Genomic DNA, 27,153 nt, shown 5'->3' on the forward strand with positions numbered 1-27,153 from the left:
ACACCATTTCTCATTTTAATTTTAAATAATCTTTTTAGTATTCTGAATCCCAACAAGGAATCCAGAACAACTAAACTACTAAACAAATGAAAAATTTTAAATTATGTCAGTTTATTATAAATTAAACTGACTAAAAAGAAAAAAGAAGAAACTTTGGAACTCAAGTTAGCAGTTACCAGTCCTTTATATTCATTTCACCGAAAATTAAGTACGAGTTTAGTGGCGCGCGTAGCGGCAAAATGAAGAAACACATGCAATATTATAGAATATCCTGAAAATATACGAGAAAGAATATACTAATACGAGATATGCAAAGTATATTCTGAGAATATATGAAAAATAATATACAACAAGAGATGTTATGGGATTATTCTCAGTATATTACATCTGTAACGTATATTTACAGTATGAGTATAGAATATTCGAATGATATCATGTGCTGTTAGGGTAATAAGCTTCAAAAATGTGAAGCAAATATGCTTTACATTTACAAAGGATGAACAACGTTGTGTTGAATGTTTTGATGATGTGTTTATAAAATGTGCACAAATAAGGCGTTATGCTTGGATCATTTCCTGCAGCGTATGTATATGTTATCATTAATTATTGATGTAGTTTCTAATTTTATGTTAATATATTTTTATTTTCTTTATTTTCACTTCCTTTTGTCGAATTTTATTTTTTTAAACAAACCTACACACACACGTCTGCGCGCGTATACACACAGAAACAAATATACATAAAAAAGAGGTGTAAATCTGACCGTGTAACCTCCATGCGATGCATCTTGGATAATACTAATGTAGGCGGTATTGTAATTTTCAAACCTCATAACTCGAAAAGTACTTTACAGAAAAATACTTTATTATAGTGTCTTGAAAAGTTCTCGAGTTACACTACAAGAATGTGCAATGAAAAATGGATTCGCAGTTAAAAAATTGAAGGTGACCTTCACGTAACCTTGATAACGCTACCCTAACAGCACATGATATCATACTCATACTGTGAATGTACGTACCGTATATGATATACGGAGAACATCCCTATAACATTTCTTGTAGTATATTATTTTTCGTATATTCTCAGGATATACCTGTAATATCTTAAGAAGTATATTATTTTTCGTATATTTCTCGTATATTCCCAGAATATACGTTTAATATTTTGTACAGTATATTATTTTTCGTATATTTTCGTATATTCTCAGAATATACTTGTAATATCTTAAGAAGTATATTATTTTTCGTATATTTTCGTATATTCCCAGAATATACTTGTAATATCTTAAGAAGTATATTATTTTTCGTATATTTCTCGTATATTCCCAGAATATACTTTTAATATCTTGTACAGTATATTATTTTTCGTATATTTTCGTATATTCTCAGAATATACGTTTAATATCTTGTACAGTATATTATTTTTCGTATATTTTCGTATATTCTCAGAATATACTTGTAATATCTTAAGAAGTATATTATTTTTCGTATATTTTCGTATATTCTCAGAATATACGTTTAATATCTTGTACAGCATATTATTTTCCGTATATTTTCGTTTATTCTTAGAATATACGTTTAATATCTTGAACAGTATATTATTTTTCGTATATTTTCGTATATTCTCAGAATATACGTTTAATTTACGCAGATAGTAGCGCCATTTGAGAGCGTCATCCGATATATTACCGGTTCCGGTCTTCTTGACTACCGCTTGATACCGCGTGGTTTTTAGTTGGTTCTCTCTACGAATTATCGACGAATTCAGAGGTAAGTAATCTTTCTCCTTCTTTTCTAAATATTTTATTAGACATAAAATAAAGTTTAAGAATATTTTATTTGTTATATATTTTTAGTATTTCTTGCTACATTTCATAATTTGTCACGGTAAAACATTTCACAAAATTGAGGTTATGTTTAAGAAAGTCGCATGAGAAATATAAAAATATAATTAATTATCAATGAATTTATTACTTGCTTTTCATTTACATCAAACCTCAAATAATTAACCCTAACAATAATTAACACATGATATACGAATATTCTATATATACTGTGTGAATCATCAGTATATTATTTACGCACTGTACATAATGTACTAAGAACATCCCTATAACATCTCTTGTAGTATATTATTTCTCGTATATTCTCAGAACATCCCTATAACATCCTCTTGTAGTATATTATTTCTCGTATATTCTCAGAACATCCCTATAACATCTCTTGTAGTATATTATTTCTCGTATATTCTCAGAATATACTTATAATATCTTTTATAGTATATTATTTTTCATATATACATAATACATGTCAAGTATGTCATTCTTATTTGTAATTTTTATGTTGCAACATAATCAAGAAAAGATTGGCTGAGTGTGCGACCAGTCTGTCCAGCTATTTACTGGAACGCAAAACCTAAAGTAAGTATGAACTCTTGTGTATCGCATGTGTATTGTTAGCTTTGTATTTAATACATGTTAAAGATTTTATATGTTTAAAGTATTATTAAGTAATTTTATTTATAATTTTTATGTTGCAGAATAACCAAGAGAAAATTGCCTTAGTGTGCGTCCACTCTGCACATCATCTGCACATCTACGTATTTATTACTGGGTCAGAGAGCATCAAGTAAGTGCCATTTTTTATGTATTGCATATCTGTATCTACACTGAGAAAAAAAGATTGGTTGAATTGACTAAAATTTTCAATAAAATTTTATTTTATTTCAACAAAATGTTTGCTCAATCAAAGAATAATTTACTTCACTGCTCCAAATTTTTCTTAGAATGAGTAAACATTTTGTTGTTAAAATAAAATAAAAATTTTGTTGAAAAATTTAGTCAATCCAACCATTCTTTTCTTTCAGTATATATAAACATGGTCTGTCAGAAAAGTAACACTGAAAAGTATTACTTTTGAAAAAAGGATTATACTTTTTATATTCCGCGTAATTATGATTTCTGTTGCCACACAATATGCACTACATAATTAATTTCATTACTTTTCTGATAGATCATTGTATATATACACATATACAAGGTGTTTCAAGAGGAATGGTTAGTATTTTATTAAGACATGATTGTACACATTTTTAAAGAAAAAATTTATATAAACATGTTTCCTATTCTAGAGACGGTTATAAAGATAAAGTGTGTTCTGTCAAGAATACATTTTTTAATTTAATAGAATCAAATTCTATGAAACAAAACTTACATTAAAGCAGTTTAAGCTTACAATAAATTTGAATAATTAAAAAATAATAATTTAAATTAATAATAATTTTGGCAGTTTGGAGTGTATATGAAGTATTTTTATTATATCGGAAACTAAAAATTTCAAACTAACACGATTTATCAAACGTTATCTAATGTTTACATTCGTAACAAGATTTGATGAAAATTTAATGTAATTTTGTTTTATAGAATTTGGTTCTACTAAAATAATAAATGTATTCGTTCTTTAGATTGAATATGGTGTATCTTTATAACCGTTCAGAACAGGACACATGTTTATATATATATATATATATATATATATATATATATATATATATAAACTTTATATGTATAAATTTTTTTATTCAAAATAATGTGTACAATTCTAGAATATAGACCATTCTTCCTGAAACATGCTGTTGTATATATAGATAGATATACAGAAATGTGCAAATAAATGAGTGTCCAAACTTATTTGAAATAAAAATTGCAAAATAGTTGAAGCCTTTTCATTTAAAAATGCAAAATGTTTTTTAGACACGCATTTAAAATAGGACATGGAAAGTAGGCATTTTTTAAATGGTTTTTTAAAATACAAATAGTTTTTTTAATATTTATATTTTTATATTTTTATTTTTTATTATTTTAATATTTATTTATATTTAAATATTTTTTATTATTTATATTTTTTTATTTCTTATATATATTCTTATACTAACTTTTATTTATTTTAAACTTGAATTATAAAATTATATAATTAAACAGATATTCAGTTATTCTTTTAAGACATTTGCAATTTTTAGAAACGTAGTGTGCTCTTAAAATAATTAGCATTTTAAAGAGAGGAATTCTTTCTTTCAAAAGCTTGTTTTTTTTATCCCTCATTTTTTTGCAAGGTCATAACCCATACAGCACCGAAAGATTGCAAAAACGTTGCATAGACCTAACATTGAAACATTGTAATATTGCATAGAAGTTGCGAAATGTTTCTGCAACATTACTGCAAGCTTGCAGCAACGTTGAAATGTCCGCCCTCAGAAATATTACAATGTAAGATTGTAGTAATGTTACGGTGCAACGTATTTGCAATATTAAAACGCGTTTTGCTATTGCAAATGCAGACCGTTTTAAATTTAATAAATAAACTTTAAAAATATAAAGAAATGTTTAAGAAAGATAGGAAAAAAAACATTTACCGCCTTTGAAAAAAAATATCTATTAGTGTTTTTTTATCAAATGTGTCTTATTAAATATTTATCTCAATAATATACATACAATTATTTTACATACACTCGGTACCAGAATATTTTAATACGTGCAATAAATGAATTATTTCCCATTTACCGATTCAATGAAGAAAAATCTGTTTAATATTCTGAATCCCAACGAGGGATTTAGATTATTAAACAAATTATTTGTTTAATAATCTAGATCCCTTATTAGGATTCAGAATATTAAATAAATCAAGTCAGTTTATCAGAAATTTAACTGACACAAGACAAAAAATATAATTACTACATTAGTCCTTTGTAGGCCTTATATCCACTTTAGATGAAAATTCGAATACGAGTTAGTTAAGTTTGGTGTCGCCACATAGCGGCAAGTAAAGAAACACATGTTATACATTTTCGCTATGTTAAAATGTTGCTGCAACATTGCCAAAGTAATATTACAAAATAATGTCTCTGCAATATTTCTGCAGCATTACACTGCTATGTGCAATGTTATAACATTGCAGCAATGTTGATGCAAGCTTCTGTGCTGTATGGGAATTAACCTATCATATGAGAAAATGTTCTACCAATGGTATCACTGCGTCGCATATATATTATTGATATCTCGATTAATTTTGTTTGCAAGAAAACTGCATTTGAACTAGAAAATATATCATTTAAATGGAAATGTAAACTAATTTTTGAAAAAAACAAAATAGGCATTGTACATTTCCATTTTAAACGCATCTATTTAAAATCATAGAGATATTAAAAATAGAGTGCGCGAGCGAGCTGAAAAAGCGATATAGCAATAGAAAGAGAAAGCTGCATATGGGCCCCTTCTGTCTTTGTCTAATATTCGCGCTCTGACAAGGACACAAGGTGCCAATATAATACTTAAAAATATCATACCACAAATTATTTATATTTATATTTGAATAGAAATACAACAATGAATCGAAAGCGACCCAGAAAAGACATTTCACATATATCGAAGAGGCACTTAAATCGACTAGCTGCCGAAAAATCAAAACTTATATGTGACAGTTTGTTAAATACGAATATATTATCAGATAATAATTATGAAAATCCAGAATATTTGAGAATAACCAGTTCCACAATTAATTCACATAATCGTTATGAGACATTTGCAACTGAAAATGACACTATTTATGGACAAAATAATATATCTATGAAATATGAAAATGATGAATATTTGGAATTGAATGAATCAGATTCAGAACAATCATCTGTGAGCATTTATCAAGAATCTTCTCAAGAATCACTATCTTATATTGCATCTGAAAATGCAAATACAACAAACGATTTTAAAAATAGTCTTGCTGTGTGGGCTACAAATCATCAAATTTCACATACTGCTCTTAGAGAATTACTTGAAAGATTAAAACAACATTCTTGCTTTTCAATATTAACGTTAGATGCACGCTCACTTCTAAAAACACCAAGAAGACAAGAAATACGTACAGTAACATCAGGAATATACCATCATTTTGGATTACTGAATTCTCTATTACATATATTGACATCTATAAAAGATAATATTGATTGTGTGAAAATTAGCATCAATATTGATGGATTACCACGGTCAAGATCATCGTCACAACAATTCTGGCCTATATTATATTCAGTTTTTCCATACGATAATGTCTTTCTAATTGGACTTTATCATGGAAATGAAAAACCAGCAAATTCCAATGATTTTTTAAAAGATTTTGTTGATGAAGTTAAAGATACATGCGAAAATGGCATTAACATAAATGGTCGTAATATACCATGCAGACTTGCGGCTTTAATTTGTGATACACCAGCGAAATCATTCGTTCTGTGTGTAAAGGGACATTCTGGATATTCCAGTTGTACCAAGTGTCAGACAGAAGGAGAATTTGTAGGAAATCGAATATGTTTTCCACAGGTCGATGCACCTCTTCGAACAGATGATGATTTCAAACAAAAGATAGATGAGAATTACACAAACCAGATATCACTTGTAGTTTACTACAAATACCTCATTTTAAACCTGTTACTGGTATCCCGTTAAATTATATGCATTTGATATGTCTGGGAATTATGCGCAAGGACCGCCCGAAAGGTTAGCCATCACGGATGGACGCACAGAGAGGAGTTTTTAGTTGGTAGTGGCCGCTAAATAGGCCGAGCCCAACACTACCGGGGGCTACGGGGCCCCCGGTGTGCGTAAATGCATTTTCTCCTCTCTCGTAAAAAAAAAAAAAAAAAAGTTAATATACTTATGGCTTGATGGAGAGTTACATTATCGACTACCATCTAGAGTTGTCGGAGAAATTTCTACACGTTTGGTAGTACAATTGAAGCCTTTTATACCTGTAGAATTTGCAAGAAAGCCACGATCAATGAACTGTGTGAAGCTATGGAAAGCTACGGAATATAGATTGATATTGTTATACACTGGTCCATTGGCTTTTAAATCTATATTAAAAAAGAATGTGTATATACATTTTCTAACATTACATGTGATTATCAGAATTCTGTCTTCGCAAGATTTAAACGAATATGTAACTTATGCGCAAGACTTAATACTTTTCTTTATTAAAATATTTATGAAACTTTATGGAGTTAAGAATATGTCACATAATATTCACAATCTCATACATCTTGTTGATGACGTCAAAAAATTTGGGCCGCTTGATAATTTCAGTGCATTCAAATTTGAAAATTATATGCAGATATTGAAGAAATACATTAGAAAAGCGGACAAACCGTTGCAACAAGTTATACGGAGATATATTGAAAAAGAAATTAACTCAGATTCATCAACTATTTTATCACATTCTGTTCTGGTACACCCAAATTTAATATCGTTGCATCAGAATGGTCCACTTATATCCAACTGCAAGAATCCACAATATAAAATTGTAAAATACAACGGAATAACATTGAAATGAGACACACTTGCGGATAATTGTTGTGGCTTGAATTGTGGCAGCATTGTAACTATAAAAAATATAGCATACTGCACAAAACAAAATATTCCTGTCTTTATAGGCCACGAATTTTTAGAAAAAGAGGATTTATTTAATATGCCTTGTCCATCTTCATTACTTGGAATTTATATTGTACACTCGTACTCAGATTTGAAATCGTGGCCATTAAAAAATGTAACTAGGAAATATGTGAAATTACCATACAAAGATGACAAATTTGCAGTTTTTCCATTGATTCATAGTAAAATGTAATACAAAATTATATATTGCTTTGAATAACAGAATGACAGAAACTGAGACAACAAAGTTTTATGCAATTGTGGAATTTGAAGATGGACTTCAAATTATTCCACAAAATTGGTTGGATAAAGATTTGAAAAAAGCAGTTTGGCCTAATTTCACCAACAATAAAAGATATGATAAAGCCGTTAAATTTATGGAGGAACCGCAACCTACTTGGATGGCACATACTATTACAAAAATATATGAAACATATTGTAAGTAACGTTCTTTTCTTGAATGTATTATTATTATTTTTACGCATATAATATTAATGTATGTTGTTTTTTAATAATTATAGAAAAATGATACGTTTTTATTACGATTATATTTTGTTGCAGCAAATTATACAGTGGCAAGATAAAAATTAAAGCAGGCCGAAGAAGAGTCCGATCTGACTTCTAATACCGAAAAAGAAGAGTATCTTAAAAAATCAAGGAAACTTAGAGCTGCTAAAACCATTGATGACGCATCAATGAGTAGCAGTGACGAATTGTCCGATGAATTGTCCGATGAATTTTTAAGTGAATTATCAAAAGTTCCAAAAATTACAAACATGACTACATATAAAAAAAAACAATAATTGCAAGAAATGAACAAAAAGGTAAGAGCATTATAAAACATTAATAAATTTAAAAAAAAATATATTGTTTCAATAATTAAATATAAATATATTATCGCATGAATTTTAGATGTTAATCAGAGAAATATTAAAAGAAAATGTGCCAAAAGAATCGAGAATAAAGTGGAAAATACAACTACATTACACTGTATAGAAACAGGAAGAAAAATTGATTCTCGTAAGTATAATTTTTGTTGAAATAAATTAAGATTTGTACAAGAGATTTATATATTTGAATACTGTAATATATTATATATGTTTTCTCTCTCATACATACACAAATTTGGACGCATGCACTTGTATACAGAGTTTTTTGGTATTATTGCATAAATAATTAACTTTCGATAAATGTTGGTATATTTTTGGATTCTATTTTTTGCGGAGTAAATAATTATAATGTTATTAACAGTTAAAAATAAACTGTTTTATTAAACTTATAATATATAAATACATAATAAAATTATATTTTTTAATTTCTATTACTTTTATATTTTCATGAAATTTGAATGTAAAAAAAGCAAATATGTAATATTAAAAATATATAAGATAATATAAAGATATGTAATATTAAAGAAAGATTAAAAAACTAACGTACTTATAAGAAAAAATATTGAAAGAAAACATCAAAAATGAATGACGAGTAAATGACATATAAAAATATTAACCTCTTTTGTTTCAGAAAAGGATAAAAATATTGAACTCTTTGATGCTGACTTGAATAATGTAATGACCATGTACGATTGCAACTATAATGCACCAGGTATACATGAATAAATTTAAATATATATGTATATATTATATTGTATATATAGAGGTATTATTATATATATAAATATTATCTTATTAGCGTCGTTCTTTAGGCAGACGTCTGTGAATTGCGCGTCAAGTAAAATGTGTAGCCACACTACTCGATGTGCGGCCCGCCTAAAAAATGGCGCTGATTGGATGATATTTAATTAATAATTCTTTTATCGTCAAGTGTCGCAGAAAAAATAGTTAAGTACTTTTCTATTTATTTTTCATTAAGAAATGATGTTACGTAATTTGTAAATGCGCATGTTACATCCTGTGTATGTATTAGTAAAAAATATTTAATTTTAGTTCACTTGTTTTATAACTTTTATGATAAATATTGTATATTGAGATAAATCGAAAAATTTATAAAAATATATATAATGGTAATACTATTTTTATTAGTTTCAGATTTTCAATGTATGGAAAATGTACCCGACCCAGAAAAGTGCCATAATAATGTTAATGATGATGTTAATAACCCAATTGTAATAGCAATCAACACGTCGACAACAGATTCGTATTTTAAACCAAATAAAATTCTAAACCAAATTAGTATAATTTCTACTTTACTTGACTATATAATATGACTATATGATATAATTTAGAATGCCATAATGTTATTTAGTATGAAACAATTTAACGTAATATATCTCTTACATCTTTTTTCATATTTTTAACTCTTAAAATATTTAAAAAATTTTATATTTTGTTTATATATCTAAATATGTTCTTTATAATGGGAGATTTTTAACAAGAAACAGTTGACGTGTTACACTGTTTTCTATGTTTTTTGCTGGAAAACACCCAACTTTGACGCTCTTATATAAATTAAAAAAACATTAATGTATAAAAAATTAGATCAATATTATAATTGTATAATTAAATCTATGTTTAAATTGTATTGAAATAGTAATAATAGTAATTTTATTTTTAGAGCCGCAATGTACTGAAAATTTGTTTAACTTAATTAAGAAGAGGATGATGATGATCATGATGATAAGAATGACAACAATAACGATGATGTTAACCCTCCAATCATATTAGCAAATAACACGTCAGGTCCAAACTTGAATGAACAAAGTTAGTATGCAAATAGTTTCTATTTTACTTATGATATTTTGTCATAATGTTATTTATTTGGAAACAATTTTGCGTTATATTTTTTATTTTTATTTCCAATTTTTTTATATTTTTAATCGCTACAATTTTTTAAAAATTTTGTCTTTTGTTTTCGTACATGAATTAACTTTTTTCAATATTTTATATTTTATAGGAATGGAAAATTTTTAAAAATTTGTAATTAGAAAATTAACAAATTTGGAATTAAAAATCAACAATATAAGCCAAAAAGTGAAAGTAATAAATACAAATCAAAAGCTCATATTGGAGAAACTTTCAGTCAGCTCAACTTTGGATATGGAACAAAGAGAAATTGATGTTTTTGAAGATTTACCGCTCAAAGATGAGAACAGTCTTCAACTAGTGGAAGAAAAATTAAAAAATGACTCATCTTATCGAAATCAAATGGTAAGTCGAAGATCTATATTTCAATTTAAAAATAATTCAATATTATATTTCTTTAAAAAAAAAGAAGGACAACAGCTTAGGCTCTAATTAGGACAATTCTGAAAAGAGTAGCAGGGCCACTTCGACCAACTTCGATCAACTTTAATCGTTGATTAAACTATATCTTTGTCTCTTTTCAGATACGTTCTTAAAAAGAGACAAAGATATAGTTTAATCGTCGATTAAAGTTAATCGGAGTTGATCGAAGTGGCCCTCAATAGAAGTCGTTAAAAAAGTTTTAGTATTTCTTGCATGATAAAATCATATTTATTATCTCCTGCATTGTATAATATGTATTTTATTCATGCAACATACATAAATTTCTCAGATAGCGGACGCATATGTATATAAATTATATATTTATATAAAACAAGTTTTTTAATAGCAATTTTAAAAAAGCATTTACAAACATGTAAATGAATTTACTGGAATATTTTTATTCAGAGTTGCAAATCCTAAGATTGTACCCTTCTCATTTTCATATGTTTTATGCAAAGAATATTATTTAAAAAATAATATAAAATTTCGATTATATATATTTTGAAAATAATTATTAATAATGCTAGTTTTATAAAATAATTTCAGATTAAACAATTGACACGTCTAACTTGCAACAACTTGAAAACTTCATGTTTACAAATAATAAAATCTATATTAGCAAATGAACTTGCGGAGAAATACAGTTGGTACGGGGCCAAGAAAAAAAAAATTTTTTCAAATCTGGATATATGCAAAATAATTATGAGTAAGTATAATAAAATATTTAAATAAAAGTAATCTATCTTTTTTATTAATAAATTTGATAATTGCTTACAAATTGAAAGACATTTTGTAAATTTTTGTTATTATAATTATTAAAACATGTCCACAAAATATTAATATTTTTTAATTATCTTATACAGGATATCTGATAAAGATTGTGCCAACGCTCATGAACAGTTAGAACATATTGTAACTGAACAAAAATTCCTTTTTACTACTTTATTTTTGCAAAAATTAATAAAGTATTAATTAAAAAGTATGGCCAGTCGACGATTGTTTCACAGCACGAAAAGTTTAATTGCGCGACGAAATTTGGCCCTTGCGACACTCGCTGACTCACTGCTGGCATACTTAGAGAGCATACATCCTAAATGCGCACTTATTCGCCATTTTTATGAAATTATTATTTCAATAATTATTGCGAAAATTGCAAAATGGTGAAAACTTTCGTTGGCATAATCTATCAGACACCCTGTATATATTAGAAATAAAAATATATTAGAAATAAACATATATGTATATATATTAGAAATAAACGTATACTAATTTGTTGATTTAAATTAAATACTTGATTGAAATAAATTATAGATCTATTTGTTCTTATTTCTTGAGAAATAATTAAGTTATAAAAATATATTACTTTTCCAGGTGTAATACGAAAATCGCATGAAAATGTAACAGATGAGCAGATTGCTGCACCTATAAAAATATGGCTAGCTCATGCTAAAGAGCGCATGGAGCGTTCTCGAAATCTGCAGCAAGAATGAAGGCCCTTGCATAATGCCTGGCAACAGGCAATATAAGAACAGGGAATAGAAAACATCTACCAATAGAAGCAGGGAATAATATTTATTCCCTTTTGTTATTGGTGAATATTTTCTATTCCCTGTTCTTATTGACTGTTGCCAGGCATTGTGCCTTGAATCTTATGGATTCACGTTATCTTGGCCCCCAGAGTAGCGAATAATTCAAAATATATTATTAAAAAAGACATATTACGGTGTTTATCAAAGAATTCGAAAAAGTATAATTCAACGTGACGTATATTGTAGGACGTAATTCCGTAGCTGTACGTATCTTCTAAATATAGTATTATGTCAGAGAAGATGTAGCAAGATGCTGTTGACTTTGCTAGTCAAACTCTTGAAAAATATAAGATAATGTATATATGTAGATAATATTAAATATATATATATAGTAGATGTAGATAATGTATATATACCCAATTAGCCAAGTCTGCTCGAACAGATTTCGCCAAGTGCTTGCTAAAAATTGTTGTCAGCAAAAAGGCTACAATTTTGCTACAAGAGTTGTTATTACCTGATTAAGCTGGCAGATTGGCGGCAAAAACCGAGCAAAGCTTGCTGACAAAATCCGACAACAAATTGGCGGCAAAAAGCAAGCGAAGCTTGCTGCATTACTTGACGTCAAATTGGCGGCAAAAACCAAGCAAGATCTGCGCGCACAAAATTTGACGTCAAGTTGGCGGCAAAACCCGAGCAAAATCTGTGCAGGAAAGTCTGATGACAAATTGTCAGCAAAAAGCAAGCAAAGCTTGCTGCATGACTTGACGTCAAGTTGGCAGCAAAAACCGAGCAAAATCTGCGCGCATAATTTGACGGCAGATTGGTGGCAGAAACCGAGCAGAACCTGCATAATCGGTATTTAAGTGCCTTGATTCAATAGTTCCTTCGCTTTCCGTTACGCGATGCACGCTTTCTCGCAATCAAATTTCTGTTAGAAGTAGATATAAAGCCTGCTAGTGGCTATTAATAAAAGATCAAAAGTATATTTCTATTGGTTTAATTTTTGATATCTCATACAAGCCTAATATGAGAATATTAAACTGATTAGAATCAACAGGATAAATGGAAAATTATTCTATTTGAAGCATAAAGCAAGAGTTTAATTATCATATAAATTATGTCTCAATTTTATAAATTAAATTTAATTATTTTCACAATTTACTTTATTATTAATTTAATTAAGTTGAAAGAGAATTTGCTACGTGAGATATAGCTACGATATAACATTATATTTCATAGTTATTTATGAAGAGAAAATTATAATTTACCAATAAAATTTATTCTGTAATATTAAATTTTATTGCACTTTGGTCAAAAGCAGATCATGCTCGGTTACTACCGTCAATATGCTGTCAGATTGCGCGCGCCCAGATCTTGCTCGGTTTTTGCCGACAATTTGACGTCAACATGTCAGCAAGCTTTGCTCGGGTTTCGTCACCAATTTGCTGTCAGGTTATGTCAGCAAGGTTTGCTAGCAAAACACGAGCTTAATGCGGACACAGATGGCTATGAATTTGGTGTGGAATTTTGATTAAATTTGCTGCCAATTTGCACGCAATTTGTTAACATTTTGCTTACTGGGTAGATATATATATGTATATATAGATAGAGAAATGTATATATAGAATAAGTGTATATATAAAAATGTAAAACAATATTTTGAATTTATTGAAATACATATTTTTAATAAATTCACCAAATATTAACTACTATTTAATATAACCTAACCTAACCTATAATCCTAATGGATATACCAATAACATACTGACGACGTTCTATAGATATACTATAAATATACCTATACATACTAGCAACGTTCTATCGATATACTACAGATATACCTAAATATACCGGCAACGTTCTATCGATATACTACAGATATATCTTTAATATACCGGCAACGTTCTATCGATATACTACAGGTATACCTAAATTATACCGGCAACGTTCTATCGATATACTACAGATATACCTATAATACTGGCAACGTTCTATCGATATACTACAGATATACTGCAAGATATTCACAGTATATACTACGAACTGAAAAAAGTGGGACATAGGAACTTTCATAGTATGTACTCAATATATCGTAGTACGTATATCGAATGTTCTGAGAATGTACACAATATACTTTTGTGATATTCTTCGAGTATTCTCAGAATCTACATGTGCTGTTAGGGTATTTACGACCAAACTAGTACTACTATGTAATGCGTCACTTAAAACCCTGTAACTTTTGTATAAAACATTTTTTACGAAAATGCGTATTTTTTTAGAAATTTTACCGGTTTCAGGCTTTCTCACTCTATATGTGCACAAGAAAATCTCAAGAACGATTAAGATCAAGGATTTTTCCCGAAGCATGGATATTTTACTACTACAGATGAAGTCAAAACCGAAGTTTCATCCCGAAGTCAGAGTGACACTTGGGGATGTTCCCTTGTCAGTGGATATTTATCATATAAAGATCCATTTTTTATTATGTACATATTGATATTTATTTTTGGATGGATATTCATTTAATGTTCTGTATATAGATACATATGTATATGATGGAATTAAAAAATAATTAATCGTCTGCGGTTAATAATTAAGTATACGGTTAATAATTAACCGTATACGGAGCTCTGAAGCTCCTTGCAAAAGGAGCTACCCTTTGCCAGAGGAGATGCGGCTATAATAATCCGCGCTCTTTGATCGATAAGCCATGATTTGTGAGACTTGTGCCGCGGCCTTATTACTATCTTAGATGAATTCCATTTTCGAGTTAGGCGTTTTCCTTTTCGCCACCTAGCGGCGAGGCGTGAAGCTCGTGGAAGTATATGAATATTTCTATTGTTACATATAATACAATTAAAGAATAATGAAATTAAATCAATCAAGTCTTTGAAAATGCTTAATTTAATTGAAAATGTCTAATTTAATCGACTTTTCGTTTTGCGAAAGGTGACTTTTAATTTTCTGAAAATAGTCGACCTTAAGTCGACTCATAGTCGATAGTTAAAGTCGACAATAAACTGTACTAGAAATAGTTGACTAAACGTCGACTTAAAAAGACGACTTTAAGCTGACTAAAAAATGTCGACTATCAGTCGGCAAATAGTCATTCGTGCTGTGTGGGCTTCCTAAACTCACGTCATCTCCCCCCCCTCCTTTTTCGTTCTTTTTCCTCTCCCCTTTTTTCTTTGTTTCCTACTTTTCTCGCATCCAGTCATGTCTCGGCCTTCCTCGCTATTACATTTTTTCACCTTTTACTTCTGGCTTTTTCTCTCCGATTTTTGTTCATATGCTTGTACGTATTTTTATTGCGATTTGAACTTGCTTTTCCAGCTTTTATTTTTTCTTTGAATTGTTATTTCTAGCGTTTGCTTTTTAAATTTCAAATTGTAAAGACGATTTGTGTTACTTTTTTCTTTATTAACATATACTAAGCATAAAGTATTGTTTTGATTGTGCTTGCTCTTTTTGCGCTTTCTTTTTGCAGGCTTCCATCTCGTTATCTATTAATCTAAAGCATTTTCTTCGACGCAGCTTGAGAGATTGGATTTTAAAGGGACTTTCGTATTTTATATCATCGTGACTATATTTTTATTGCTACTACTCTTATTACTTTGGACAACTTTTATTTTTTTATTTTTTGGACGGTTTCAACGAGGGATTAAGACGAGTCATATCTTCTCTCCGATTTCTCGTGTTGCGTTTATGAATTTTGATAGCGAGGTGAGCTGCGCTTCCTTTTCAGTATTTTATAGCCGTACATTTTCACTTTTGTATACATGCGTTTCCGTTTTCTTGACTGTCTTTATTTCGGTTATTGTTCTTGCGTTTTCCAAAATTTTCAACCGTTCTATGTCTATCTGACCTTTCCGCTATTAACTATTGCGCTTACCTTTGTAATTATCGTGACATATTATTTTGTTTTGAATCCGTTTAGACATTGAAAAGGATCCGTATAGGATTGAAACGTACGTCTGTCTATATTTAATTTGTATTTAATTCATTTCTTTGACAGAACATTATTTTTTTATTAAACTAGCTTATTATATACAAGTTTTCTGTCTTTGGTTTATTTTTTTGTTATTACGTACTGACGCCACGGTCTTAAGCCTTTTTCTTTCATTATTATTGATATATTATCATACAGACCGCTACCTCTTACTTGTTTTAAGAAATGATTTTTTAATTAAAAAGTGATTCTTCGCGATAAGAAACAATTTTAATGTGGGTGCAAACGAGATTAAGGGAGTAAGGGGACAGTAAGGGGAAGAGATTATTTCTCTATAACCCTCTCCCCTAGAGGTTAAATAAGAAGTTACCTCTAGATTTCTTTGCTCAAATCTTAGTTGAACTACTGTACATAAGTTTGTAACTTTCTACCGGAAATCAGAAACACCGAATTATATGAGTTGGACCTCGCTTTGTGCAGTAAGTTGCAAACCCACATAGAACAAGAGATATAATTATAGACCTTGCTTCGCATCCGAAGCATCAGATGATGTGAGTTGGATCTTGCTTCGCGTGGAAAGTTACAAATCCATGTGGAACCATATAATTAGATCTCGTTTCGCACCTAAAGCACCGAGTAATGTGATGCTGAACCTTGTTTCGCGCAGAAAATTGCTATGTACTAACTTCTGATTTTCCAGTGGTCACAAAGGGAATAAGCGATGATCAAAAATGATTCCTAAATCAAGATCGATGCAAATCTGAAATCTGGAAGTAACTTCTGGGTTTGATTTCTGGAGGGTCAGCGAGCGACCTTTCAGGGGTCTTCCGTGGCAGTTGGCATTGCATCCATCGAACGAGATGCCAACATCGCTCTAGAGTCGCATATCACTATGTTAAAAAGCGGCATTAGGTGTGAAGTCTGGATAGTTGATAGTGATTATTATCAGAATTATATTTCTTTTAATTCGGGAATAAATACAGTTTTATGTAATCGAATTGGAGACGTAGGATTATTAATATCTATTAGTTTAATTTTTATTTATGGAAGATAAAATATATATTTTTCATTAAATTATAAAGGGGATGTAATTATATTAATAATTTTATTGGCAGCTTTAACAAAAAGAGCTCAAATTCCTTTTTCTGTATAATTACCTTTAGCAGCTCCAATCCCTATTTCTACATTAGTTCATTCTTCAACATTAGTTACTGCAGGGGTTTTATTATTTCGATTTAATAGATTTTTAATTAATTTTGAAATTAAAAAATTATTGTTGTTTAAATTCTTGCAATATTTATAGCAGGTTTAATAGCTAATTTTGAAATAGATTAAAAAAAAATTATTGCTTTATCAATTTTAAGACAATTAGGTTTAATAATAATAATTTTAAAATTAGGGGTTAAATTTTTAGCTTTTTATCACCTTTTAACTGATGCGGTATTTAAATCTTTATTATTCATGTGTGCTGGTATTATAATTCATTTTATAGATAATAATCAAGATATTCGATTTTATGGAAAATTAAATGAATTTATTCCTTTTACAACAATAAGATTTTATATTTTAAGCTTAGCCTTAATAGGATTTCCTTTTTTAGCTGGGTTTTATTCAAAAGATCTAATTATAGCAATAATATATATAAAAAATTTTAATTTATTTATTATAAATTTTATTATTTTATCAATTATATTTACTTAATTATTTTATAATTATAGTTAAATAGAGGGATAATAATTAAATAATTTCTCGAATTGAGAATTATTTAAAAAATTTGCTTGGTATCGTACCAAGAAAATTTTGTGCCCTGTGCACACAAATAAATTTCAACGAAAACTTAATTCTCGTTGAACTTACGCACTACCATCCGCGTTTTAGCTCTGATGGCCTGTTTAAATTTAAGTTTATATTTTAATATACAGAGCCTAATTTCTTATAGTTATTTTTATAATTATAGTTTCTTATTCATTACGATTAATTTATTATGTTTATTTTGGGGAATTTAAAAGGGTAGGATTGAATAATATTAATGAAAATACATTAATAATTATTTCAATAATTATTTTATTAATATTAAGAATTTTTGGGGGATCAATACTTTTTTGAATTTTCTTTTATGAATATTTTGTTTATTTAAATTTAAGAATAAAATTATTAACTTTAATTTTTATAATTATAGGAATTTTATTTATAAATTTATTATATATAAAAAATTTAATTCAAATTTATATATTAACATATTTTTTAGTTCTATATGAATATTGAATTTTATATATTTGTGAATTTATAACCATTTATATATATATACAGTGATGGGAAAAAGTTCCGGAACGGTTGAATATTTCATAAACTATGCACTTTAGAAAGAAATGTTTCAGACAAAAGTTGTATGGCTTGAAGGGGGCCATAAGATGGCGTCATTGGTTTGACCTTGAAAAGTCGTTTGAAGGTCACGTGAAGGTCACCTTCAATTTCTTAAATGGAACCCCCTATTTTTTGCTACTTATTCTTGTAGCTTATCTCGAGAGCTTTCCAAAACACTATAATAAAGTATTTCTTCATTGAGTACTTTTCGAGTTATGAGGCTTGAAATAATTTCTTAATTTTACATAAACCATAAAATATCTAGTAAAATATTCATTTTTCGATTATCTTACCTTAATACTTTTATGTACAAAATAATGAGAGGAATCAATTGGTGTAAAGAAAATACATAGTTATTTTTAAGAAAAAATATGTAATTGTTAATTGCAAATTATAAAATATTAATATTAAATATTTATTTAGATAATAGTAAAAGTAATAAATATTTTAAAAACACTTATTTAATCTAATTAATTTTTAAATAGATATCATACGATGTATGGATATCACACACATTCATGATAATAATAATATTAATATGTCAAATGTTTATTATGTTTACCGCATTCTTCAATCGAACATATGATCACGTTCGATAGCGCCAGTAGTACCTTAACCTACCGCAACCTACCATGACAAAAAACTGCTTGCAATCGCCGAGTAATTATCGTCGCATTGTCGCGTCGTCGCGTCGTGTAGTAACGTGTCCGCGCGTGTTTCTTTCATCGAGTGATTTTTAATCACCAACAGTTATTATTCGACAGTGATTAATAGTGATTAGTGATAGAGTCATTAGTAAATTTCTCGTCTCATCGAGTGAGTAAATAAATGTGATTACGTTAAAGTTTATAAAAGAATACAGTTCATGAAAGAAGAAAAACTTTCAGTTAATAATTTAGTGTGGATTTCTTGTCTTTTGCAACGTGATATCTACGTTAAATTTGAGAACGTACGATCTATCGGAAAATTCATTTCTCCTTCAAGCAATTACAGCAATACATCAAAAGTCATCGAACAAGGTAATAATAACTATTTTTTGACGTTATGTGAAAACAGATCTCGGGAAGTCAGAGGGACAGTGTGTCAAAGGAAATTCGTGAAAAGAGAGGGGTTTTTAGTGGGTAGGGAGTACCGAGTTGGTAATTCGACTTGGTACTCGAGTCCCACATAACTCACTGGATCGACCTCGGTGGGTATGCATAAAATGCATTTTCCCCTCTCTCGTAAAAAAAAAAAAAAATTACAGGTGAGTGAGCGAATGAGAGAGAGAGAGAGAGAGACAGACAGACAGACAGACAGACAGGCAGACAGAGAGAGAATGTATATGTTCGCATGTGTGTCTGTATGTGTATAGCGACCAGCTGATCGCAGTAGGCGCCCCGCGTAAGCACCCGCGTCTGACGGTGAATCGCGCCACCCTTGCCTGCCTCTTGTATTCGACCCGTCATACGTTAACTACTTCCTTTAATTTCCTTTTTAATAATTCAAAAACTAAGCTTCGGACGAAATTTTGCCAAAGGAAAAATCGTCTTAGAGTTCGGTCAAGATTATGTTTCTGCAAAAGCATAAAGTTATTTAGAATCACCCTGTATATATATATATTTTTTTTTATTTATACACGCGCGCGCGCGCGTGTGTGTATGTGTGTGTGTACACATACATTTGTGATATTTTTTAATTGTATTAAATGTATTTAAAATAATTATTTTTTTATATAACAGCTAAGTTATTGTACATTTCTATTATAATCGATGTACTTGCTAATAAACATATACATATTATTGATAAATATGTATTTATTCAGCATTATTATTGTTAATGGGATACAAATCTTTTGCTGTTACTCAAAACGGTGATCTTGGTAACATATAGAGGTCTGTTATTGTACATGGTGTCCGAAAATTATGTGAAGTTCCTAAAATTTCTTTTGTTTATAACTTTTTAATAAACAACGAGCGACGACAAAATCTTTTGCATGTTACTCAGGACAGTAACCTTGATAACATATGTCAAGGTGAAGCTCATCAGAGATGAGTCTCCTAATATCAACCTTTATCGGTTAACTAATCGATGTAGGGAAATTATTAAGAAATTTGTTCCAATAATAACATGAATACCATGAAAACCAATGGCGATAAAAAATGATGAACCATAAATAAAATCTGATATAGTAAATGGCGATTCTTTATACTCAATTAATTCAAAGATTGAAAAATATAGTCCTGATCTAATAGTTAAAATTAATTTTTTTATTCTTTCTGAAAAATTTTTATTTAAAATTGAGTGATGAGTTCAAGTAATAGTTATACCTAAAGAAATTAGGATGATTATATTAAGTAAAGGAATATCAAAAGGATTAAATGGTTTGATTCCCAAAGGTGGCCATAATTGACCAATATCTATGGATAGTGCAAGTGATGAATGAAAATAAGCTCAGAAAAATGAAATGAAGAAAAAACTTCAGAGATAATAAATAAAATTATTCCCAAACGAAGTCCTAAATATACAAAATAAGTGGGATCCTTGATAGGTTGCTTCTCGAAGGATATCTTGTCATCATTGATATATACATAGAATTGTACAAGGTAATTAAAGTATAATTATATAATTTATATAATTTATTATATAATTTATTTTTATATTTTATGAAATCATATAATTATAAATATATAATATAAATATATAATTATAAATATATAATATAAATATATAATAATTATAAATATATAATATAAATATATAATTATAAATATAAATATAAATATATAATTATAAATATATAAAACACAATAGTGTTTCTTGTTAGTTTTATATAATGTCTAAGGCCGTTGTGCCTTATTATTATGTCTTCAATACGCGAACAGTCCGAAGTAGTAATAGAAGATTTAAGCACGTCGTTTATGCTTCGTTCACGTCGACCACACCCATGCTTCTCCGACGGTCCGTCTTTCGGTCGTCTCTTATGACGTCTTCTTACTGTAGTGTCGTGTGCACAGTCGTGCCGTGTGCATGCTATGTGCTATGTCGCCTCTGCGCGTTGTCGTCCGAGCAATCGCTCTTGGTCGCGCATTTCGTCAATCAGTAGCGTAGAGCTTAGCGCCTGTAAAAGGGCGCAATATATCCAACATTCCTCCCTTGCTTAAGAATGCTGTTTTCTGTAGGGACGAGTTCCTCCCACCGCTTTGTAATCTGGTCGAATTCGATGTGCAAGACGTTCAGAACGACGAGCCGATGCTTCTGGGGGTTGTGTGGTCCCGTTGTTGAGAGGTTTTGCCTCCTCTCTTTCTCCTAGCGAAGTGTGAAGTACTGGATCTGGTTGAATCCGTGCTGATTCTTTTCCTGAAGGTAGTAGATCTTCGCTGAACGTATTGAATTTCCTTTCCTGTCCCTTTGGACGATTCCATATTTGATTGAAGTGTCTGGCAATGAATCCTCCTTCAATGCTGACGCGAGCGAGTGCTTTCCCTATCAGCCTAACAATCTTTCCAGGAATACGCTGTCCATTGGAGAGTTGAATTAGTACCGATTGACCTGTGGCAAATGAACGTGGCCTTGCGCCGTGATGAGCATCAAATTGTTGCTTCATTTGCTTCTGCCGAGAAGTAAGACTTAGATTAGGTTTTTCGGTTGCAGTAAAAATATCTAATGGAGTTCTAAGCTTACGTCCAAAGAATATTTCTGCCGGAGACTTATGATCTGGTACCGCATCACTGGGTGTGTAGTATGCGTAAACTGTATGCGTAAACAAATTTGTTTAATTCCGTTTTTAACTGTGAACTTTGACTTGTGTCGATAGAACTTTTCAATGTTCTGACCATTCTCTCGACTTGACCATTTGATTGTGGATGCCCAGGTGGGATACGCAAGTGAAGGATTCTAAATTCGGCGCACAGTTGCGCGAATTCCCCTGAAGTGAATTGAGTACCGTTATCTGAAACTTCAAGTACTTCAGGAGGTCCATATCGACTAAAGAGTCTTCGCAGATATCGACACATTGCTGCCGATGTTATTGTTGAGAACCATCCTGCTTCCACGAATTTGGAATAGCTATCGACAATGACGAGTACCCATTGTCCGTGTATCGGGCCTGCGAAATCAATGTGAAGGCGTGACCATGGTTTCTCTGGATTTGGCCATGGATGTAATGGTTCTTTTACTGCTTAGTTGCTTGCTGTGCGATCGCAATGATTACATTCTTTTACGTATCTCTCGATGTCATCATGCATCGCCGGCCAATAGAAATATCGTCGAGCAAGCTGTATCATCCGGCGAATACCTGGATGTGCAATGTGTAGTTGCTTCAGTACAGTAGATTGTAGACGTTTAGGAATTATTAGTTTCTCATCTAGAACTAAAGTATTATCAACTATGGCTAAGTAATCGCGACGACGATAATATGGCATTAACTCTTTGTCAGTTACGTCCGATTTTAGCCATCCGTTTTGTAGACGATCTATAACCTCAGCGAGAATGCCATCGCTGAATGTCGCACGTTGGAGCCTCTTGTCGAGCCGTTGAAGGTAAGAACTGTACTGATTCGTTGACAATCTGTTGTAGCTCTGTATCTGTTTCCTGTAGCGCAGCTACAACTTCTTCGAGGTCGGCGTCTATTACGTCTTGTTTTGCATTCTGTATTAATCTTGAAAGCGTCCGCTTGACCAAATTTTTCGGAATTGACATATTCTATGTCGAAGTCGTACCCAATTAATCGAAGAGCCCATCGTTTCAAACGATTTGCTGTGCGTGTATCTAGACCTTTTGTATTCGACGTTTTAAACAGGGCTAGAAGTGGACGATGATCCGTTTGTAGCACGAAGTGACGGCCATACACGAATTTTCGAAAACGTTCAACTGCAGTGACTAATGCTAAAGCTTCTTTTTCGATTTGGCTGTAATTCTGTTGAGCCTTTGTCAATGCTTTTGACATGTGGAAGACTGGTTTTACCTGACCATCTGGGGCGCGCTGTAACAAGACGCCACCAATTCCGATCGAACTAGCGTCTGCTGCAACGATCAGAGTTTGCCTGGGATCGTAATGAGCTAGTAGAAGTGGTCCAGTAAGAATATTCTTAATATCCTCAAACGTTTTCTTCATTTTTGCTGTCCACACGAAAGGTACATCTTTCTTGATCAAAGCTTCGAATGGTGCTTTGAGTCGATGCAAATTTGGCACAAATTTCCCATAGTAATTTATCAGACCTAAAAACGAGCGTATCTCTTTTGCATTCGTCGGAGCTCGCATTGTTTGGATAGGTCGAAGACGTGCTGGGTCGGGCTCAATACCTTTAGCTGAAACAATAAATCCAAGGTATTTAACTATTGAAGTATGAAATTTACATTTTTCCTTTTGGAGTCGAAAACCCCATTCTTGCAAGCGGTTTAGCACTGCGTGTAAACGCGTATCATGCTCTGTACGTTCCTGGCCATAAATCAGAATATCATCAAGATAGACGAGTACGCCTGGAATACCTGTAAGTGCCTGTTCCAGCGTACGTTGGAAAATTGCAGGAGCTGGTTTTAATCCAAAAACCAACCGATTGTAAGCAAATAAACCTCGATGAGTATTTATTGTAGTTAGCTTCTTACGTTCCTCATCTAGTCTTAGATGGAAATAAGCATCAGATAGATCTAGTTGTGAAAAGATAGAACTTCCTCGAAGTTTTGCCATAAGTTCCTCTATCCCTGGGATTGGATAATCCTCCGTGTCAAGTGCGTCATTTAATCCTGTTGAGTAGTCTGCACAAATACGTACTTTCCCATTTGCTTTGCGTACAACTACTATGGGGGCAGCCCATTCCGAAAAGTCGACTGGCGTTAAAATTCCATTCTTAACGAGTCTATCCAGTTCTTCATTGACTGGTTCTTCTAATGCGAGTGCGATTGGACGTCGTGAAATGTGTTTCGGTTTCGCATCTGGTTTAAGCCGCAGATGAACTGTCATCTTGGTGCATTCACCTGTCGAACTACTAAAAAGTTCTGTGAATTGTTTATGAAGTGAACTTACCGTAATCGTATTTATTATTTGCAGATTTCCTACGACTCCTGTGTCATAGGTAATTAAGCCAAGCTCATCTATTGCTTGAGAGCTAATTAGTGCAGTTTCTGGACGATCAAGTACGATGACTGGTGCTTTTATCATACAGTCCTTATAGCCAAGTGAGGCGTTAAAAAATCCTATGGTATGCATTGGATGTCCTGAGACATTAACACATGAAGTAGTAAGAGGCTGGAGTTTTGGACGACCGATCCGTGTCCAAGTTTCTCTCCCGATCGTGGTTACGTCCGCCCCTGTGTCTAACTGCATTTTCAATGGCTTGTTATTGATAGTAATATGCACGAATTTGCGATACCGATGTCCTGTGCCTAGAACACCTTGTAATGTAACAGTATTTATTTTATTTCGTTGCTTCGATAAGCAAACTCTAGCAATATGTCCCATTTTCTTGCATAATCTGCATTCTGCTTTCTTAAAAGGACATGCATCCCGTCGGTGTTTTGCGGAACCGTAGCCATAGCATGGCGACAATGTAGTAGAATTTGTCTTCTTTTCGTAATGCAGTGTAGAAGGATTTGTTTTCTTTTCGTAATATTTACCTTTCTTTTTAGGTGAATTCTTCGTTGGCTGACCGCGTTGATTTCTGAGAAGCGTTGTCCTTCAACGCGCATGACGTCAGCTGTACGGTTCGCATATGCGTAGCAGATTTCTCTAATGTCTTGAAATGTGCAGTTTTCTTTTTCTGATGCAACCTTGAAGAGGACTGTTCGGTCTGTGTAGTAGGTGTAGTCGCTCAGGGCGAGAGCCGTTAGCAGAATTTTGAGTTGGTCGATATTGAAATTATCGAGCTCAAAGGCATCTCCCAGAACATTTACTTTGTCAAGTATTTCTATAGCCGTTGCTGGCGGGGAAGCACGAAAATTAAGAGCTTCAAAACGACGTTGAAATAACGTTTTATTATCATGGAACTGTTTCTGAAGATGTTGCACGAGATCTACAAAAGACATCTCATGCGGTTTCTTCGGTGATAAACGACTGAGTAATTGTTGATACTCGTCGTCCCCGAGAACATGAAGAAGTAGCTCTTTGTTCTCCGTCTCGGTTAAACCCTTCGCTCCTTCCGCGAAAGTGCTTCTATGACGTTCAAACCATAACGTGAAGGTTTTACCCCTTGTAGGATCATGAATGAATTTACTGAGCCGTGTAGTCAGATTTGAAAATTGTGACGATTTTACACTATCGTCCGTTCTCAGTGTTCGAGATGACAGTATCTCCGCCATTTACTTTTGTGACTCATCGATCTGATGTAATGTCTGCTCCTGGTTTTGCGCAGTAGTCGCTAGCGCTTGAAGTATTCGTTCCATTTTCTTGCAGGTTCAATAAGCCGCAGCGCCAATTGTTGTGTTTCTTGTTAGTTTTATATAATGTCTAAGGCCGTTGTGCTTTATTATTATGTCTTCAATACGCGAACAGTCCGAAGTAATAATAGAAGATTTAAGCACGTCGTTTATGCTTCGTTCACGTCGACCACATCCATGCTTCTCCGACGGTCCGTCTTTCGGTCGTCTCTTATGACGTCTTCTTACTGTGGTGTCGTGTGCACAGTCGTGCCGTGTGCATGCTATGTGCTATGTTGCCTCTGCGCGTTGTCGTGCGAGCAATCGCTCTTGGTCGCGCAGTTCGTCAATCAGTAGCGTAGAGCTTAGCGCCTGTAAAAGGGCGCAATATACCCAACATTATAGAAATTAGATTATTAAATAATCTTATAGAAATAATAATAGGTCAGGATCTTAGTGAAACCAAATGAAATATATTCTGTGATCTAGAGCAGTTGCCCGGAAAGTAAGAGATTCGGGTTTGATTCCCGACTCAATCACTTGCACCTTACATATTTTTCTAGTCTACGAATATTGTTTTCTAGCAATTATTCGTTGGACTGAAAAATATGTGAATGCTCTTTTCACAGGTTATGCGTTAATGCAATTGCCACGGATGGATTCTGGCGCTCGTTGACGTATAGACACGTCCTCCTTCCACATACATCCATACATCCCTATTTTACGGTGCTTTTTGTTAAATGTTTCTTATGAGATATTTATCCCGATAATCTATATACAATTATCTTACATAATCTCGACACAGAATTGATTTAATACATGTGTGGCGTACACACATGTGTGTTCGAAAGGAAAAGCCATAAAGGAAAAGGATAAAATTATAGCACGTAAATCTCGAGTCTACAAGGGCGAACCCGAACGTGTTGAAACAATAAGATTTTCACACATATGCCTCGCATACCCAGCTTTTCCGTAGACGGAAGATGCTCATCCTTTCCGCCTAAACCTTTTGCAGTTTGTAACAATCATAGCCCGATTCGTTAGAATACGTAAGCAAAAAGAATAGTGTGGGCATTCGGTTACCTGCATGCGACGCGATCGGACGGACGAGCATTCCGACCGGCACCCGCGATTAGAATTAAGTGTTGGACTGTATGTAAAATAAACTGTACATAATTGCCGTAATTCAATCTACTCCCTTTTCCACACACCATCACCTCACATGCAATTAATGAACTATTTCTCATTTACCTGTCCAAATAAAAAAAA

The 27,153-nt window shown here is 31.7% G+C and overlaps 1 protein-coding gene and 3 pseudogenes across 2 annotated transcripts; 2 read left to right on the forward strand and 2 right to left on the reverse strand.

The window, feature by feature from the left end:
- The first annotated feature begins 1,680 nt into the window (after positions 1–1,680).
- LOC145964930 (uncharacterized) lies at positions 1,681–13,432 on the forward strand (annotated as a pseudogene). The gene is made up of 8 exons (XR_014436571.1): positions 1,681–1,769; positions 2,359–2,419; positions 2,539–2,627; positions 7,692–7,906; positions 8,030–8,256; positions 10,387–10,632; positions 11,257–11,416; positions 12,082–13,432. The product of XR_014436571.1 is annotated as an uncharacterized LOC145964930 (transcript).
- A 3,648-nt stretch (positions 13,433–17,080) lies between these two features.
- On the forward strand, positions 17,081–20,424 carry LOC145964931 (NADH-ubiquinone oxidoreductase chain 5 pseudogene; annotated as a pseudogene).
- Positions 20,425–20,604: 180 nt separating this feature from the next.
- Positions 20,605–21,480, reverse strand: LOC145964932 (cytochrome c oxidase subunit 3 pseudogene; annotated as a pseudogene).
- On the reverse strand, positions 21,364–22,928 carry LOC145965047 (uncharacterized). Its single transcript, XM_083088318.1, has 2 exons — positions 22,216–22,928; positions 21,364–22,144 (listed from the first exon to the last, which is right to left on the reverse strand). Exons 1-2 carry the CDS (start codon positions 22,258–22,260, stop codon positions 21,692–21,694), a joined length of 498 nt encoding a protein of 165 aa, XP_082944444.1. The 5' UTR covers positions 22,261–22,928; the 3' UTR covers positions 21,364–21,691.
- Positions 22,929–27,153: the final 4,225 nt, after the last annotated feature.

The sequence above is a fragment of the Camponotus vicinus genome, unplaced genomic scaffold (assembly GCF_025532165.1).
Source record: "Camponotus vicinus isolate PSW18456_S1 unplaced genomic scaffold, iyCamVici1.0 SCAF_14, whole genome shotgun sequence".
Classification (NCBI taxonomy): domain Eukaryota; kingdom Metazoa; phylum Arthropoda; class Insecta; order Hymenoptera; family Formicidae; genus Camponotus; species Camponotus vicinus.

What these genes read in the sequence shown, in the direction of transcription:
- LOC145965047 (XM_083088318.1), bottom strand. Translation starts at nt 22,260, where the DNA reads ATGCGGTACCAGATCATAAGTCTCCGGCAGAAATATTCTTTGGAC. An exon ending in GGCAGAAATATTCTTTGGAC is followed by an intron (nt 22,145 to 22,215) that starts GTAAGCTTAGAA and finishes ACTTCTCGGCAG; the next exon opens with AAGCAAATGAAGCAACAATT.